We start from the raw sequence: 20,881 nt of genomic DNA, 5'->3' as shown, positions 1-20,881 counted from the left end.
GGTAAATGGATTTATGACGTGGTGGCGGACGCCTGCGGGCTATTGATCAAATGTTTGATGGTTCCCGGCTTATAGAGTGACATGTATTGATATACCTTTCACAATGAATTGTTAAAGAAAGTAGAACCAGACACGGAAAAACCCAGCGACACGTGATATCCTTGCTAAGGCTCTGAACACCAATTTCTCCCCAATGAAACAAAAGATTAAAGTCGTGGGCAACGACCACACACGTAATTGTTCCGGTCTATACTCACTTAAAGACCTTCAACGCCTTACTTTAGTTTTCACCTACAGAATTCAAAGAAAGTATTCCCTCTGGCATTTTATCATTGTTATTGATTTATCTTCAGATTCCCCAGTAAAGACAAAGAAGCACATCGTGCGTCTGTTTACGTATATTCCCGGGGACATACTGGTCAAGGCTCCTTACACCGCCAGCCTCTGCTACACAGTGGGGAAATACGCCGGTGGACTGGACAGAAAACTAAAGGTATCCATACTCAATAATGGCTTCTCATTCGGCTCACGTCTCCCACGTACATGTAAACATCTGAGTGGCTGATAGACAAAGATAGAATTGGCCGCCAGGTTCTGAAAGTTTCATTTAGATCTCCATCAGGATCAGCCCTCATAGCATGTCCTTTAGTTACATTCAGTGTGTATTGAGAAAAAAAATCAGCTAGGGTAAAAGGTCTCCCCGCCATGCAGGCAGCTGTCGGTGAGCCGAAACTGATCTACAAGATTGATTTCTTCTCTTACTTTGATTGAACATGTAATCAAATTAAAGCAAGACAAAGTTCATGCCCCATGTGTTGGCTGGGAGTCCGGAATCGTAACTAATTTAAGCTGTCGTTCATTAGCCAGCTGGTCTGATTGGGTTTTTATACTTGCCGTGTCATGGTTTAAGAAATGTTTTTCCTGCTGTCAGGCTATACAATAGTTTTACTAAGGAAACAATTTCTATGGAGTGCCCCCTCACAGCTCCTCAGCATTTCACTACCTCCCCCCCACCCCACCCGCACCAATCATTGTAAGTAGCACACAGCCTGTACATCTAACATACATGCAAGCAAAACCATTCTCTCTGTGCAGTAAGAGTTGAAGCATACATAATCACTCGTTTAAGTTTGAATAGAAATGTAATTGATCGCAAACGCGGCTATCATATGTTAATATGAAACGTGTTCAGAAAGGGGTAACATTCGTAGGTAGAGATCTGCCTTAAACGTTGAAATCAGACATCTCTCATTGTGGACACTGGTCCCAGGCGAGATGTTTCTGTGACGTAATGACGTCACTATTGCTTTCACCGGTAATGAAATGAAAAATAAAGTTCTTATTAAAAGGTTGATGGGACATTTGGCGTGCGGCAACCATCAAATTATTTTACCAACGAAAACAACGTTTTATTCCTTTTGTATAAGAGGGCTCGTCCAATTTACGTTTTGGGTTGTAGAATGTCAAGCAATGGTTTTCATGCATAGTTTATTGATTGTTCTTTAACGCCATACTCTTTTCCTTTTATGTACGCATGTAGCTAATATCATGCTGGAATGCTGGAGTGCTTGAGTACACCAGCCAAGTCTGTCAGTAGCTGGTGAAGGCGATTCAGGCACCATTAGCACTCTCATGTTCTGATTTAGACGCCGCTGACTAGATTAAACTTGAGCCTTGGCCGCAAGTGAAAGCCTGCTCGTCAGTTATTTGTCAAATGCCGGTGGTTTAATCTGACCACACCGATTTTCTCCATCTATAAAACCAACCACTGTCGAGTGATTGTGATAGTCGCATTGTTAAACACGGCAATCAACACCAGTCAGTAAATATTAGCATTTGGTGACATGGAAATGTCATCATCGTTCAGTTAAGGGCTGAAAATTTATAATTAATTGTGCTTGTGTGAAGTGTGTGTTATGTTTTATAAATGAATTGGTAGACATGGCCTGGTGATGGTATTGGCTGTGTTTATCATAGTTACTACATAGATCCAAATGACAGCATGCCATCACCATGAGGACAAACAGCACGCCATCACCACGAGGGCAAACAGCACCCCATCACCGTGAGGGCAGACAGTACAATATAGCCGTGAGGACAAACAGCACATCATCACCACGAGGACAAACAGCACCCCATCACGGTGAGGACAAACAGCACCCCATCGCCGCGAAGACAAACAGCACGCCTTTACCGTGAGGACACACAGCACGTCAACACCAAGAGGACAACCAGCACGTCATCACCACAAGGACAAACAGCACCCCATCACTGTGAGGACAAACAGCATGCCATCGCCGTGATGACAAACAGCACGACATCGCCGCGAGGACAAACAGCATGCCATCGCCATAAGGACAAACAACACCCCATCACCGTAAAGGCAAACAGCACGACATCGCCTCGAGGACAAACAGTATTTAATAACCGTGAGGACAAACAGCACGCCATCACCACCAGGATAAACAGCACCCCATCACCACCAGGACAAACAGTCCTGGCCATTGCCACGAGGACAAACAGCATTCCATAACCGTGAGGACAAACAGTACCCCATCACCACGAGGACAAACAGCACCCCATAAGGGTGGAGACAAACAGCACGCCATCTTTGTGATAACAAACAGCACCCCATCACCGTGATGACAAACAGCACCCCATTACCACTAGGACAAACAGCACCCCATCACCACGAGGACAAACAGCACCTCATCACCGTGAGGACAAACTGAAGGCCACTGCCGCGAGGACAAACAGCATTCCATAACCGTGAGGACAAACAGCACTCCATCATCACGAGGACAAACAGCACCCCATAAGGGTGGAGACAAACAGCACGCCATCTTTGTGAGGACAAACAGCACCCCATCACCGTGAAGACAAACGGCACGCCATCGGCGCGAGGACAAGCAGTACTCCGTCACCGTGAAAACAAACAGCACGCTATCGCCGCGAGGAAAAACAGCACTCCATAACCGGAAGGACAAACAGCACCCCATCACCGTGAGGACAAACAGCACCTCACCACCACGAGGACAAACAGCACGCCATCGCCGTGAGGACAAACAGCACGCCATCGCAGCGAGGACAAACAACACCCCATCACCACGAGAGCAAACAGTACGCCATTACCGTGAGGACAAACAGCACGCCATCGCCGTGAGGACAAATAGCACCACATCACCGTTAGGACAAACAGTGCGCCATCACTGTGAGGACAAACAGCACCCCATCACCACGAGGACAAACAGCACCCCATCACCACGAGGGCAAACAGCACGCCATCATCGTGAGGACAAACAGCACCCCATCACCGTGAGGACAAACATCACCCCATCACCCTGAGGACAAACAGCACGCCATAACCGTGAGGACAAACAGCACGCCATCACCACGAGGACAAACAGCACCCCATTACCCTGAGGAAAAATAGCACCCCATCACCCTGAGGACAAACAGCACCCCATCACCCTGAGGACAAACAGCACCCTGTCACGTCGCCTATATCGGCATTATTTCCATGTCGCGTTAGTTAAACAACTATGCAAGATCTATATCTTGGCTTTTGTCTTTTTTGTTGTTAAAAATATATTGCTTTTGTTATACACTTAAGAAAGAGTATAAAGTGAATAGCGCAGCGTAATGACTAAGAAGCCTCTCACCAATGCGGTCGCTGTGAGTTCAAGTCCAGCTGATGCTTACTTCCTCTCCGGCCGCACGTGGGAAAGTGTCAGCAACCTGCAGATGGTCGTGGGTTTCCTCCCACTAATTCCGTCGTATAAGTGAAATATTCTTGAGTACGGCGTATAACACCAATCAAATAAAAAAAAAAGAATATACACTGCATTTGGTATGCAACACATATACACTGCACTTGTTGTGCAGCACATATACATTGCACTTAGTCTGCAACACATACACACTGCATTTGGTCTGCAACACATGTACACACTGCATTTGGTATACAGCACATATACACTGCATTTCGCATGCAACCCATACACACTGCATTGGTCTGCAACACATATACACTGCACATCGTATGCAACAAATACACACAACACTCGGTATCCAACACATATACACTGCATTTGGTATGCAGCACATATACACTGCACTTGGTATGCAACACATATACAAGCACTTGGTGCACAGCACATATACACTGCCTTTGGTATGCAGCACATATACACTGCATTTGGTATGCAGCACATATACATCAGCAATAAACATTCTTGAATAAGGAAAGAAAGCGCTTTGCCTAAGAACAGAACGCAGGTCCCACAAATGAGCGAAGTATCGGGCCACATGGAACATGAAGGTACAGCTGACCGAAGTATCGGGCCACATGGAACGTGAAAGTACAGCTGACCGAAGTATCCGGCCACATGGAACGTGAAGGTACAGCTGACCGAAGTATCGGGCCAGAGGAATCAGAAAGCACCGGGCCAAATGGGGCAGTAAGGCACAGTTGACCAAAGTTCCGCGCCCTTAGGAAACAGTAAGGCACAGCTGACGGAAATACCTGGCCATAGGGAATAGGAAAGCACAGCTGACCGAAATACCTGGCCATAGGGAACAGGAAAGCACAGCTGACCGAAATACCTGGCCATAGGGAACAGGAAAGCACAGCTGACCGAAGTACCAGGTCACAGAGGACAGTAAGGCAGAGCTGACTGAATTACAGGGTCACAGGGAAGGGTAAGGCAGAGCTGACCGAAGTCCTGAGCCATAGGGAATAAGGCGCAGCTGACCAAAGTACCGGACGATATGGAACAGAAGGGCGTAACTGACCGAATACCAGGCCTCAGGGGGGTGTAAGACACAGCTGGCCGAAGTATTAGATGGGAGGGAAAGCAGAGGTGACCGAAATTCAAGGTCAGAGGGAACAGTAAGGCATAGCGGAACGAAGTATCGAGCCACAGGGGACAGTAAGGCACAGGTGACCAAAGTTCCGGGTCACAGGGGACAGCAGGGCACAGCTGACTGAAGTAACGGGCCTCAGGAGAGAATAAGGCACAGGTGACAGAAGTACCAGGCCCCAGGGAACAGAAATACACAGCTGGCCGAAGTACCGGGCGACAACGGACAATAAGACACTGCTGAGCGAAGTACCGGGCCTTACAGAACAGGAATGTACAGCCAACCAAAATACCGGGCCATAGTGAACAGTAAGGCACAGCTGACCGAACTACCGCGCCTCAAGAAACAGGAAGGCACAAGTGACTGAAGTACTAGGCCATAGGGACACAGCTGACCGAATTACCGGGCCTCAGGGAACGAAAAGTCACAAGCTGAAGTATTGGGCCACAGGGGATAGTAACGCACAGCTGGCCAAAGTACCGGGCCTCACGAAACAGGAAAGTACAGCCGACCAACGTACCGGGCCTCACGGAACAGGAAGGTTCAGCTGACCGATGTAGCGGGCCTCACGAAACAGGAGGGCACAGTTGACTGAATTACCGGGCTTCACGAATCAGGAAGGCACAGCTGGCCGAAGTAGAAGAGCAAAAGGGACAACGAGGCACAGCGGAGTGAAGTGCAGGCCCTCACGTAAAAATAAGACAGTTGAACTACCGGGCCTCACGGAACAGTAAAGCACAGCTGACTTAAGTGTCAGTTCCTCACGGAACAGGAAGGTACAGCTGACTGACTTACCGGGCCTCACGGAACAGGAATGCACAGTTGACCTAGGTACCGGGCCTCACGGGACAGTAAGGTACAGCTGACTTAAGTACCGGACTTCACGGAACAGGAAGGTACAGCTGACGAAGTACCAGGCCACAGGGAACAGGGATGTGACATGGACATCACAGCCCATACAAAGAACGGAAACAAACCCGCATTTAAGGAAAAGACCTCTAAAAACAGAAGTAGGCATTATTTAATAGGCCACTTAAAACTAGGTCTTTAAAGATTTTTTAGATTTTTGTGAAGAGGCGTTCAAACATTTAAATTCTAAGGCGGACTTAATTAACCGTACTAGGGTTTCCATCTTTAATCACGACACTGAATGTTGGAATAGATCTTTTTATCCATGAGTAAATTGTTATTGAAATACGGTTCTCAAAAATTCATTCTTTCTGGTAAACTTCACGAAGAGTGATGTGATGTCGGGGTTCCTAGATACCGTCAGTGTGGCTCATGAAAGCCAACATAGAATTCAAATATTTGAATATCTATTACGACTCTCCACAAAATCTGAAAAAAATAATGAAAGTATTTTTCCGCATAGATTTCAGTTGTCTTTATGATGAACCTTTCCTCTTAGTTTAGCTTTCTTCTACTTTAACACAAGTTTTGTACACATACGAAAGCATACAATTTATTTATTTATTTGATTGGTGTTTTACGCCGTACTCAAGAATATTTCACTTATATGACGGCGGTCAGTATTATGGTGGGTGGAAACCGGGCACAGCCCGGGGGAAACCCACGACTCTCCGCAGGTTGCTGGCAGACCTTCCCACGTGCGGCCGGAGAGGAAGCCAGCATGAGCTGGACTTGAACTCACAGCGCCCACATTGGTGAGAGACTGCTTGTTCATCACGCTGCCCTAGCGCGCTAACCAACTGAACCACGAAGGCCCCGGTACGAAAGCATACAATGAATTGACAGCTGAAGACAGCTGTGGAGCACGTGGAAGCATAAACGTGATGTGCAACATGCCTGAAGTTTGTATGAACCTCACCAAGTGACATGGCACACAACGTGATTGGCAGTCAATGAATCGGTGGATTTATCAGGCCACGAATCGGCACCACGTCATGACTAAAATATCGTCTAGATGTTCTCCCGAATTATATATGTCAGAATGTTGTTATCTTAAATTGTGTTCCAACCTACAAAGGTTACGCGGCACAAGATTTTAAAATCTTATAGCTTTTAACACGTTGTATAACTTAACTCGTGAAAAATATTGACATGGATACACTGAATAATTCTGCCACGTGTTTGAACTGCACGATGGAATGGAGATCAAACATGGAATAATTCTGCCATGTGTCAAAACTGCACACTAAAACGGGGATCACACGTGGAATATTCTGGCCTGGGTCAGAACTGCACGATGAGTTGGAGATCAAGCATGGAATAATTCTGCCGTGTGTCAGAACTGCAGACTAGGATGGGGATCATACATGGAATAATTCTGCCGTATGTCAGAACTGTAGACTAGGATGGGGATTTCACGTGGAATACTTCTGCACGTGTCAGAACTGCAGACTAGGATGGGGATCACATATGGAGTAATTCTGCTGTGTGTCAAAACTGCAGACTAGGATGGGGATCACACATGGAATACTTCTGTCGTGTGTCAGAACTGCACACTATGGTGGAACGATTAGGGTTTGAACGATTGTTTGACACTGAATTCCCAAAGCAAACATTTAACTGTTTCCAAATGTAGACATGCCAATTGTCTTACATGTCCATCACTTGATACACCCACCACTTTTATTTCTTCACTTCTTTATTTTCTATTCTCTTCATCCCTACGTTAACTTAAGTTGTATTGCCTCCAACTGTATTTACTTGGTAACATGCAAGAAGTGTGGTCAGCTGTATGTTGGGAAGACCACCCGGAAACTATATCTACGGTGAACGGTCACTGTAAGTCCGTGCGCGAGAAACAATTGCTAATAGGCAGGCATTTCTCTGCCTCCGACCGTGACTGGGACCATTTCAGCTTAAAATAACAGAATCGGTTTATCCGTCAGCAAATGAGACAGATGTCGAATTTGAACGTAAAATCCGTGACCGTGAACTTTTCTGGATGCTAGAGATTTGTTCAGTCTTCCCGTATGGGTTGAATGATAACGTTATGGGAATCGGCAATGTAACATCCAGCCAATCGCATGACTCCATCATAACAAATTTATTCAAATACCATAAATGTAGACCTCACAGTCATTGTAGGAGGAAGTTCAACAGAAACATGATTCACAAACACGTTACAGTTAGCTATTTAGGAGGATTGTCGTATGACACCAATAGCATGCATGCTCTACGCACAGTATTATATGCACTGCCATTGAACTTGCTAAAACAGGTTGTTCAAGGCGTATCCAATAACATGCACAATCTTAATGTTCCACCTCACCGTGTACGTCTGTGTCAAGACATATCGTATTTTCGATTGTACCGCCCTATAACTACAACTGAAACTCAACACGATCGGCTCTTTCTGAAGATAAAGTATTTAGACAGAGGCCTTGACTTAATTAACCTACCACGCATCTTTAAAGAACCTGATGTTCGTAGTGCTGTGCCTAATTATTTTAATATCCAAGAGCCCCCATGCATATCCTATGAGTATGCAAAGACTATCGCTTCCAAAATTTTCAATTATTCCCAGGCCATCAAGGACTTCGATTTGGCGACGTACACTTCTGGCGGATATAACTGTGATTGTGAATCCTCAGTTTTTACCTACGACAACTGTAAACATGTCCTGACTGGTGACCTTAATATTATTAAGAATCATGATCTAAGGAATCTCTTTTTGAGAGGTCCTAAGTATAGAGAAAAGAGAAATGTCAACACTAGATCTAACACAAAAAATATCATCTCGGCGCTTTAGGAATATGTTATAAATGGTCAAAACGGAAGAAAGTTCTTCGGTACTTAACCATTGGCTTGAGATTGTCAAAAAGAAGGTTAGTTTAGCTATACACCATATAGACATTGATGCTCTTCCTTAAGTTAAACAATTTCTGCAGGATCCCACTGTGCAAGAAACACAAAACAAGGTTCCTAATAATGTCATCTTTATTTGAATTATCATTATCAAATTTTTGTTCAAGAGCTATATGCATCTATAACAACGTCCACGTATTCTGCTACTACAAGTACTCTGGAGGAACCATTTAATAAACACAAAACCTTTCTTAAAGAAAGGTGCATAAATATACCTACCCGCCACACAGAAAAACAACTCTACTGGATTCCGAAAATACATAGTTCGCCATACAAAGCTTAATTTATTGCGGGTTCAAGAAGCTGTACCACCAAACTCTTGTCAACCCTACTTACAAGAAGTAAGTATTGGAATAAGTATTGTTGTGCCATAACAAAAAATTCAGGTGTCAACTGCATGTGGATTTTTAACAACTCCAAACGTCTTACAGAAGAACTTAATGCTCATATGCATATACCGTACAAAGACGTATCCACATGGAATTTCTCTACTCTCTATACTACATTTCCTCACAAAGATCTTATTGAAAGAATATCGTCGTTAATTGTCTCGGTATTGACTAAAACACCGTTACATTAACGTCAAAAGCAATAAGGCTTTCTTTAGTTCTACTCTTTATAAAGGTTACCACTCATGGGATATTACATTATTTATTGAATTAGTTAAATTTCTCATTAATAACATCTATGTGAAATTCTTGAAATTACTTAAAAGTAATATCTTTAAAGCTCGATCCTTTTCATTTACCAAGAGGTATATTGATGATCTACTGGCATTAAATAACCCCCATATTGCTGAAGCGGTGAAGGAAATGTATCCGCCTTCATTGGATTTAAAGTAGACAACAGATAGATGATTACGTCTTATCTGGATCTATATCTGTACAAAGACGAACAGGACATCCTTTCACGCCGCCTTTACGACAAAAGGGATAATTTCAATTTTGATATTGTAAATTATCCTTAATTGGATAGCAATATACCAAAGGGTCCTGCATATGGCGTATACATATCTCGCCTTGTAGCATTTGTCAGATCTTGCGTAAATTGTGATGACTTTAATCTGCGTCACAAGTTGTTAGTTCAAAAACTAGTTTGTCAAGGATACTCCATCAAGCACCTTCATTCTAAGTTTCTCAAATTTTACAATGAGTATAACACTCTGGTTGGCAGGTATTGACAGAGCGTTCAGAATGCGATCTGCATTGTGATCAACCACATAGACGTTGCTGTTATCCTCATGTACATATCTATCGCGTACATGGTATTTAACAACATAGATGGCACTGGTTGCCCAGTGTAACCGTCTATCTTGTAGACAGCTTTTATACAGACCAGCATGTCATGTGTAACATCATAGATGGCGCCTCTTGTAGTATGAGATCTTTACATATTAACGGGAAAGACGTAATCGTCCGTAACTTTTGAATCACAGTCTGTTCGGTTAAGGTCTGTAACGCTCGTCATTTTCGAACTGTATCTAATAACGCTTAACCTGGGACTAGGGGCCGTACAGGCAGCCATGCTCATTACATCTGCATGATGCCTTTATGAACAGTTGCATTCAAAGCGCGATTGAGATACCTTGTTTAACTGTTATTTGACCTGGAACTGAGTCATGGACTACGAATTTGAACTTTGATATGGAATTCATGTCTGGAATATTCACTGTTCGAACGGCACAACTGAAAACTGATGACCGCTTCTCTATTGTGTGTTACCGGCTTTATTTCCTATTTGTATAATTTTTTACATAACTTTGTCTGTGGGAGCTAGTGTTAAACGTTGCTTTGGAAATGGATCTTGCGATTATCTTAGAACGCCCTTTACGGACCACGAATTGTATAGGAATGTCGGACATGAAGCTTATATTCATACAAAGAATTATTCTGCCTCGTGTCAGAACTGCACACTAGGATGGGGATCATGCATAGAATATTTCTGTCGTGTGTCAGAACAGCGGACTATTGTGGGGATCACACATAGAATACTTCTGCCGTGTGTCAGAACTGCAGATTAGGATGGGGATCACACATGGAATAATTCTGTCACGTGTCAGAACCCAACACTGGGATGGGGATCACACATAGAATACTTCTGTCGTGTGTCAGAACTCTACACTGGGATGGGGATCACACATGGAATAATTCTGTTACGTGTTAGAACTCTGCACTGGGATGGGATCACACATAGAATACTTCTGTCGTGTGTCAGAACTCTACACTGGGATGGGGATCACACATGGAATAATTCTGCCACTTGTCAGAACTGTACAATGAGATGGGGATCACACATGGAATACTTCTGCCGTGTGTCAGAACTGCTCACTAGGTTGGGGATCACACATGGAATACTTCTGCCGCGTGTCAGAACTTCAGACTAGGCTGGGGATTACACATGGAATAATTCTGCCACGTGTCAGAACTCTACAATGGGATGGGGATCACACATGGAATACTTCTGCCGCGTGTCTGTACTCTACACTGGGATGGGGATCACACATGGAATACTTCTGCCGCGTGTCAGAACTCTACAATGGGATGGGGATCACACATGGAATACTTCTGCCGCGTGTCAGAACTCTACACTGGGATGGGGATCACACATGGAATAACTCTGTTGTGTGTCAGAACTGTGCACTAGGCTGGGGATCACACATGGAATAATTCTGCCGCGTGTCAGAACTTCAGACTAGGCTGGGGATCAAACATGGAAAAATCCTGCTGTGTGTCAGAATTGTACACTAGGATGGGGATTACACATGGAATAATTCTGTCCTGGGTCAAAACTTCAGACTAGGATGGGGATCGAACATGAAATAAGACAATGCTCATCGCTTTATCTATATATGACCCAGTTTTGACCAAATTTCTCCCCAACAACTGCCTTGAATCTTCACAGGCTGATTAGTTAATAGGTTGTGTTTGGATATTGACATGATATTTATGACTTATGACTCCATAGTGATAATAAGTATCCACTCCTCCGTCTAGTTATTACTATGTCTATCTTCGCTGGGATAATATAATTTTTAATGGATAACACGAAGGTGGATTCCACGTGTCAGCCCATGGGGCTGAGTGTTTCATTTGTCCAATAGGCCATACTTTTACTAAAAAGCTACTATTCTTCACTATTCCTTTCGCGCAGGGCTAGTTAGGATATCTTTCACTGACCATACATAAATATAACTTGAGATTGTACAGTAACATTTATAGTATGATAATATGCTATACATGTCTTTTGTAGAAATTTGTGCTTTCCAGTTCTCAAAAATCTATACAAACTGACTCAATTAGTGGACGGATCGGCAACAATACAAAGGTGAAACCATGTAAATAGCTATTAGACAATAACAAGGTGCCAGCGATAAATACAGATGCATTAATTAGTAGATCATTCTGTGGGCGTCCTGTTGAGAACAACGACGTCGTTCTTCCCCAAAACGTCATTCGTCAGAAAGAGAAGTTGTAGAAGCGACAGATTATTTTCCTCTGCTTGGTCTCGAGGCATAAAACATGTGCATGCGTTAGGCTTCATTACTCCTCAGTGCCTTATCTCTGCGGTTCCCCTGGTTTCACTCGCGAAAAAAATCAAGAAATATATATTGGCACTGGTGTTAGGAACTGAGTCCCCAATTGAACTCTATCGGTTTTGTGTGTTATTTTGTTGTGCAGATTGTAGGTATTCTGTAGAGAACAGTTTGTAGACTGATGATGTAATGATAGAAAACAGGCATCTCCAATTATGAATGCAAGTAAAACAAGTCATGCACTACAAGATATTAACTTATGTGTCGTACCGGATCAACGGCTTGTTTCTAAACTCTCAATTTCAGATTAAAATTGTAATTAATATTGCCTAGTCTGCTTTAAAGCTGCATATTCAAAGTTTCTCCGTATGGACATGCACGTATCTTAAGTAAGATCGGTAAAACACGAGACGCCAGAGTGATATAAGGTAATATGACAGAGAAAACACATGATTTCTTTGGCTATGTCGACAAGTTTGCCGAGTGTTTTGTACATGATATGTGTTAAACATGTTTTCGTGTTGATTTAAGGATCAATTCTATACACGGTGAAATGTGCACATGGCAAATTACTGCATGCTTTATTCCCACCCAGTACAGCAGATTACTAAATATAACACCGGGTTTTTATTCCATTTGCCTTTATCATAGGAAGAGACCATTCAAAGTTAAAGTCAGCATTATTTGTTTTTTTTTTTTGCCATATCGATAAATGCATAGCCTTTGTAACAGTGAGCTTCACATCCGTTATTGCATCAACATAAATGGAGGATATTACCTAAAAATGGGTGTTTTGTCTACCTTATTACACATACGGCAAACGTGCTCACGAATGCTATTTGTAGATGAACAAATGGACAGAAAAGTGAATGGTGCGTAATTGAAGTCCGTATATTTCCAAAAAGACATTGAACACAAACCACCAAACAACTGAGAAAGTATGTCGGAAATTAGAACAAAATCATGTTAAGCAGCTTCAAATGCATAAGGGATTCTAAAGTGTCTTCTCTCCAAAAAATAATCTGTTAAATTTAACAGATACTCTGTTGCCTGAGTGATGCTAGAATGTATTCTGTATTCTGTATTCTGCATCATACTATTCTGTGAATATAACACCAAGTGTAACATGAAGATTGTATTAAATTATCAGGATATTCTGTTGAATATGACACATTGTTACTTTCCAGAATACATTCTAGCATTCGCGTCACCCGAGATACGCGCCAGTACTACACATTCTTAAAAACGGTGAGAATCAGTGGAACGCCGTAGTTAACCTTTCCACTGAGATTTAATAAATCAATATGTGATCTTTGAAGTAAGGGCATAACGATTTTGGGGACGACGTAAACGGACAATGTGTGCTCTGAACTCGTGGAGCATACCTGATTGACCACCGAATACTTCTGTGTGCTATGAAGGACGAGAGCTGAACTCAATAACCACCGAATACTGCTGTGTGCTCTGGAGGGCCAGCGCTGAACTGAGTAACCACCGAATACTTCTGTGTGTTATGAAGGACGAGAGCTGAACTCAATAACCACTGAATACTGCTGTGTTGCTCTGGAGGGCCAGCGCTGAACTGAGTAACCACCGAATACTTGCTGTGTGCTCTGGAGGACCAGCGCTGAACTGAGTAACCAACGAATACTGCTGTGTGCTCTGGAGGACCAGCGCTGAACTCAGTACCACCGAATACTGCTGTGTGCCTCTGGAGGGCCAGCGCTGAACTCAGTAACCACCGAATACTGCTGGTGTGCTCTGGAGGGCTAGCGCTGAACTCAGTAACCACCGAATACTTCTGTGTGCTATGAGGACGAGAGCTGAACTCAATAACCACTGAATACTGCTGTGTGCTCTGAAGGACAAGTGCTGAACTGAGTAACCACCGAATGCTGCTGTGTGCTCTGGAGGACCAGCGCTGAACTGAGTAACCACCGAATACTGCTGTGTGCTCTGGAGGACCAGCGCTGAACTGAGTAACCACCGAATACTGCTGTGTGCTCTGGAAGACCAGTGCTGAACTCAGTAACCAACGAATACTGCTGTGTGCTCTGGAGGACGAGCGCTGAACTCAGTAACCACCGAATACTGCTGTGTGCTCTGAAGACGAGCGCTGAACTAAGTAACCACCGAATACTGCTGTGTGCTCTGGAGGGACGAGCGCTGAACTCAGTAACCACCGAATACTGCTGTGTGCTCTGGAGACGAGCGCTGAGCTGAGTAACCACCGAATACTGCTGTGTGCTCTGAAGGACGAGCGCTGAACTCAATAACCACCGAACACCATTGTACTCTCAGTTAAACTGCTTGCCGGTTAGTGCCATGCAAGTTAGCCATCCTACTTCCAGAGATAACACTCGTTGCCAGAGTGAGACAGTCTTGTGTTTGTGATTGCCTTACCAAGGAACAGATAGCAGATGAACTGAGACCTTACTACAAGAACAGATATCAGAAGAACTGATACCTTAATACCAGAAAAGATACCAGAAGAAATGATATCTTGCCTCCAGAACAACAGATAGCAGAAGAACTGATACCTTACCACCAGAAAAGATACTAGATGAACTGATTTTTTTTACTGTCAGAACAGATACCAGATACCTTACCACCAAAATCGAAGCAAAGTAACGTGTGAGGAAGGGTATTTGCTTTTGGGAGTTAGCTTTGTAATTCGTTCCCAGTTACAAAACAGAATACTGGACATGATACATGAATCGCATCCTGGGATCGTCACAATGGCGTCATTTGCCAGAATATGTCTTTGGGTGCCAACATTTACGACAACACAGAGTAACAGTTGAGGGACTGTGTACCATGTGAGGACAACCAGAAAACAATGTCTGCCCTATGGTTCGCCTAGATAACATTTGAAGAGAACATAGGGGCAATGCTGGACCTTTCTGAAGCCAACTGTTTCTGATTGTTGTTCGTGCAAGATTAAAGCGGCCGCAGTAATACCGCTAATAACAACAACAGTCATTCAACATTAAATGCCTAAAGGAATTTATTTTCAGCATATGGAATTCCAGAACTGATGTTCTCTAACAACGGACCTCAGTTCACATCCCTGGTGTTTGACGATTGGCGAATAACATACCAATAACATACATGTAGTAAGCTGAAGCTGTAAAGGACTTCAGGTTGAACATGATTCGCTTGACAACATTTTCTGATTGTTATCAGAAAACAGTTTGGACTTCCCAGGTTTTGTGGTCGTAAATCACTGGAAAAGCCAATGCCATCCATTGTCCACCCAAATCATGATAGAAAACCTCCAAAACCACTTCTTTCAACGATATGACTTTCCTTGTGACACTACAGAACCGTTTATGTTATGTACGCAAACATTATTACATGTATTTCTGTTCTCAGAACTTACATGGACAGAACTGAAACACAAGGACTGACGTCTAAGTGATTTCCTATATGTACCTGCAAAGTACAATATAAAATGAAGGGTCTTCGCACAGTTTGTTACACCTAACGCGTAAAATCCCGTGGCTATCGCGACATTTTCGTGGGACGTGGGTTATTGCTATATATCTATCATCAGTAACCTTATGGAAGTTATGCACCACTGGCTTAACCCAGGGGCAAATCCGCTTCAGTTTGGTTGTTAGCGGTGTCGTGTCACAGATTTTATTTTTTTAAACGACAGAGCTGGCAGCCATTTCTTTGTTGTTGTTGCTGGACATACTCACAGGATAAGCTGACCTTGAATGTCTGAAGAACTGTGTAATTCTTACAGTGCCACAAGATTCTGTCTTGGCCAAATGTAAAAACGCTTCCGCTTCTACAGGCTGAAGTCTTCTAGCATGATCTTAGTAATTTTCATTCACGTTTTAGTAACCATAGCCTTTAGTTGTAGAGAACACTTGATGAACTGAACGACAATCTGTGTGTGTTCTGTCGCCTCCAATAGACTGATAACGGCAAGACTGCAATCTGTGTCTGTTATGGCGTCTCTGTTAGAGTAGGAAGATGTTAATCTGCATTTTCTCCGGCGTCTCTGTTAGGGTCGTAACGGCAAGGTTACATTCTGTGTTTGTTCTGTCATCTTCGTCAGACTGATAACGGCAGGATTACATTTTGTGTTCTGGCGTCTGCGTTGGAATGACAACGACAAGAAGACATTCTGTGTCTGTTGTGGTGTCCGTGTTAGTGTGGTAACAAGACTACATTCTGTATCTGTTCCGGCGTCTCCGTTAGTGTGGTAACGCTAAGACAACAATCGGTGTCTGTTTTGGCGTCTCCGTTAGAGTGATAACGTTGTGTTTGTTCTGGCTCCTCCGTCAGTGTGGTAACACTAAGACGACAACCTATGCCTGTTCTGGCATCTCCGTTAGGGTGATAACGCTAAGAAGACAATCTGTGATTTTTCTGGCGCCTCCGTCAATGTGGTAACGCTAAGAAGACAACCTGTGTTTGTTCTGGCGCCTCCGTCAGTGTGGTAACACTAAGACGACAATATGTGCCTGTTCTGGTGTCTCCATTAGAGTGGTAATGCTAAGGCGACAATTTGTGCCTTTCCTGGCGTGTCCGTTAGAGTGTTGACAGAAAGGCTACATTCTGTTCCTATTCTGGCGTCTCTGTTAGAGCGGTAACGCTAAGACGACATTCTTTGTCTGTTCTGGCGTTACATTCTCAAACTGCTTGTTACCCCTGGCCTTTTGCCATGCTGAAAATACAAACGTCGTGAAAATCTCAATATCAAAACGTCCGTTATGAGTTTTTCCTTCATATCTCACATCTCGTATTAAAATAGAACAGAATAACAGACAATGGCATTATGTTTACAGATCACTATGTTATAAGATTAAACTTCCTCTCCGACCGTAAGGGAGAAGGTCTGCCAGTAACTTGCGGATGGTCGTAGGTTTCCTCCGGGCCCTGCCCGGTTTCCTCCCACCATAATGCTGGCCGCCGTCGTATAAGTGAAATATTTTTGAGTACGGCGTAAAACACGAATCAAATAAATAAATAAATATAAAATTAAAGTATAACGCTTCCAATACAATTGTAATGAAAGCCGATATTTTGTTTCATTGCTTCTGGTGTTGTTTATTTCGACTTTGTAATCAAATATGCTTCCTGGATGAGTTTTTAAAAGTATGTTTTCATAGATATTACTTTTAAGTCAAAGAAATAAGAAATTGGGTGTAGACAATTCGAGGCATTAAACAATCTTCATAGTTGCCGCAGTATAAAGAACATTAAATTACATGCAGACGGCAATGTGACGTGACAGTCTTCTGTAAACCCCTCTCAAAACCCTGGACGTGGATAATTGTTTCAAGAATAACAAGAACTAGACAATAAGACGCCGTCAAGCAACACGGCAATTCAAACCGCATCCGTAACTGTTTATATGTCAGACCGTTGAGTGAATGAGTAAGTGCTCGGGGTTGTCGGTCATATCACAATGAAGGAATCCTTAGAGCGCATATAATGTGCTTCTTTGTTGCAAAAAGGATTTCCACCGCTTTTTCAGTGCTGCTTCAGTGAGACGACTTGCCGAAGACAAGTAAACCGCTCCGCTTGAGCCATTTTATTGATACGGGTCAACCAATCGTTGCACTATTTCTTTAATGTTGAACGCCAAGCGAGGAAGTTACAACTTCTTCCTTTTTTAAAAGGTGTTAGGTGTGAGTCCTGAATCTGTTTCCCCCGAAGCGGACGCTCTAGCGACTGTGCTATCGAGGCCAGGCTGTCGGGCCTTTGTAGCCATTTGATGGTACCGCAGTCTCTTTTTAGACATTTGAGCTTTTCTATTTTTGGAGGGTGCTAGAGGGCATAATGCTTTTATCTATAGGCTTATCTTCCAGTGACATTACTAAATGTATCCCATAGGATTTAAGTAATCTCTTTACGCGCTCCAGGATGTCTTTACTCCAGATTTGCTTTGGAATTATCGCTTGAAAGAGATCTTGTTACTCCGATTTAACATTGTCTTTATATGCCATTTTAATTTGAATCAGAGTGGTACCTTTTCGCCTGTCAAACTCAGCTGTGAGAGGTTGTAAGTGATATTAAGTAGATTGTTGCCTTGGACGCGCTATTCCCTGAGCTGTTGGAATGAGAACGATTCACGATTCAGTCCTGTCTGAATGGAGTCCACAGCCATTATTCTTATAACCGTCTGTCACGCCATCTTCAAAACAGAAGCCGCAGTGGTTTGTGTGACTTTAGTGCAAAATTCATACATCGAGTGATACGCCTCCTAAGTTATCTTTATCCAATAAAATTCTCCCAGATTAGAGCAACAGCGCTTGGCAATGCAGGCAACAACATGTGGAATAATCTAATGAAAAGAAGGAAATCGCTGATATCTATAAAAACGCTGTCAAAGTATTAAAATATATAATATAGTAAACTAATACCTCATTAAAACTGTCCTTGTTTTGTAGTTGGAATGTTGAATATAGGGCAAAAATGAGGGCGAAATCTTATCAGCATGGTTGTTCTCGCAAACGGGCCTAGCAAAAGTTATCCTTTGTCACGTGCCGTGGCGGACTACTCTGTCGGCGTCGTTAACTGTCCGCTGACGATCGGTCAATTTATTTTCAGATCTTTTGCTTTTGATATATTATGGTGGTAAGTCTGTATTGTTCTGGTTTCAATGCCGTTTCAGACATTTTACAACAGTTTTTACGAGAATCATGGAAACATTTGGAGCATGAAAAACCTGCCTAAACTGAGCGAGTTCGTGTATGCTGTGGAAGATAGCAGCGATCGCCAGCTCGTAAATGATGTCCTTCAGAAATTCAACGAAGAAGTTATCCCATACTACGAAGAATTTCAAAAAGGTGCAGTTCTTTCTGTTTTATACATCTGAGATGGTGTTTACATAAGAACCAAAAGAAGGCGACGAGAAAGATTTCCGTACTTACATGACCCGTGGTCTTTATGTACGTCTACACTTAGCAACTGCTGCGGAGATTAAGATGGGTAATTGGTAGCTTATGACTTATGTTTATTATGTCTTGATTAGGTACATTGTATACCGTGGTGTAGAGTGAAACATTGCGCTAGAAATTCTACTGAAACTGCCATATACTATAAGTGGCTCATATGCATATTAGTGGCTGACAGAAAGAATTCTCACATGCATCTATACCTGTGCCATAACCATGCCAGGGATATTACGCGAAGTGCCTATTACCTTTTTTCACCTGTGTGTTTACACACAGGTGAAATTTATAGATTCTTCCGCTCTCACCATTTCGGGGCGTCAGTGACAGTATGTGCTTAGGATCAACGGTGCTTGCGCTCATGGAAGGCCACTTCCCCGCCAACAGTATGGCGTTCATATCTGTACGTCACACGTGGTAAGGTTTGTCGGAGTCTTGTGAATGGCTATTCGTCCATAAAATTAACCGCCATCGTATTAGCAAACAATCAAATAAATAAATTAGCGGTCATCACTGATAAATGAACCATGATTTCAATGAATCATAAATGCCATGATTGGACACAAAATAAAAGACAAACGCATATTTTATGTTTTCTCACTCAGGTATGATACATGGAGATTTGAACGAGCAGAACATCTTGGTTCGTCGGACAGAAAGCCCAGCAGACGACATGTATGATGTGTGTGGTATCATAGACTTCGGGGACGCTACCTTCTCCTATTACCTGTTTGAAATCGCCATCGTGATTTGCTATATCATGATCGACAGTACAGTGCTGGAACCACTGATCGCCGGGGGCCACGCCCTTGCTGGTTACGTCTCTGAAATGGCTCTGACAGAACGGGAACTGGCCGCGTTGAGGGTGTGTGTGGCAGGACGACTGTGCCAATCTCTCGTCATGGGAGCCTACACCTACAGTCTGAACCCGACCAACAACTACGTGGTGACCACTGCTGTAAGAGGATGGCCGTGTCTGAGGGCGCTATGGTCCACGTCCCCAGAAATTCTTCATCAGCGATGGCACAGTATTATCTCAACTTATAATAATTAAATGCACAACGTCAGGGGTTATCAACACTAGCTCTATGAACTTAGTTAAATACCGTCTACACCTTTTATTTATCATTACACATGTATATCCATTTCACTTTATGCTTCTGATGAAACCCCATCATGGAATGGTATTCTGTCAAAATTGTACTCTGACCAAAAGAACATGATAAAAATGATTATAAGCGGTTCAGGTTAAATGTAAACGTGCATATGATTTAAGCAGATTAAAGCTCCCATGTAAACCTGTGTTTTCGGTGTATACATTGATTCCATTGGCACGTTTGGGATGATTAAGCCTCGCTAACACGATATTTTTGTTGAGCTGACCGTGTAATTCGCCTAGTGGAATGAACATCGAAAGATTAATTGCCATTGTCCTAAACTCTGTCAAAAAAGAAACGCAACCCCCGTATTTTAGAGATTTTAATATTTAGTTTTAGGACGGCACAACTTTTTTCTTATTGAAGACAGAAATTCGGCAGAATCATAATCAAGATGGTCATGTTTGAAACTGTCTTTTCAAAAGTCATCTCACAGACACCAGTTGCTCACCAGGGGGCGTCTTCCTCAGTATCTCGTATGACCACCACGAGCTGCAATCACTGCACGGCATCTCCTTGGACAAGAACGGATAAGACGCCGGATTCTCTCCTGGGGAATGGCCCTCCACTCCTTTTGTAAC

At 43.1% G+C, this 20,881-nt stretch overlaps 1 protein-coding gene across 1 annotated transcript in view; it reads left to right on the top strand.

Moving 5' to 3' along the window:
• The window catches only part of LOC135481263 (hydroxylysine kinase-like), a 34,952-nt gene extending 14,296 nt beyond the window's left edge, over nucleotides 1-20,656 (top strand). The window contains exons 3-5 of the mRNA XM_064761111.1: nucleotides 354-493; nucleotides 18,864-19,038; nucleotides 19,749-20,656. Of these exons, the coding sequence (XP_064617181.1) occupies nucleotides 354-493; nucleotides 18,864-19,038; nucleotides 19,749-20,197 (764 nt within the window). The 3' untranslated portion in view covers nucleotides 20,198-20,656. The remainder of the gene's footprint in view (nucleotides 1-353; nucleotides 494-18,863; nucleotides 19,039-19,748) is intronic.
• The last annotated feature ends 225 nt before the right edge of the window (nucleotides 20,657-20,881 follow it).

Source organism: Liolophura sinensis, unplaced genomic scaffold, assembly GCF_032854445.1.
Source record: "Liolophura sinensis isolate JHLJ2023 unplaced genomic scaffold, CUHK_Ljap_v2 scaffold_14, whole genome shotgun sequence".
Taxonomy (NCBI): Eukaryota; Metazoa; Mollusca; class Polyplacophora; order Chitonida; family Chitonidae; genus Liolophura; species Liolophura sinensis.
Note: the sequence above shows the minus strand (reverse complement) of the source record. Positions and strands in the feature narration are given on the sequence as shown.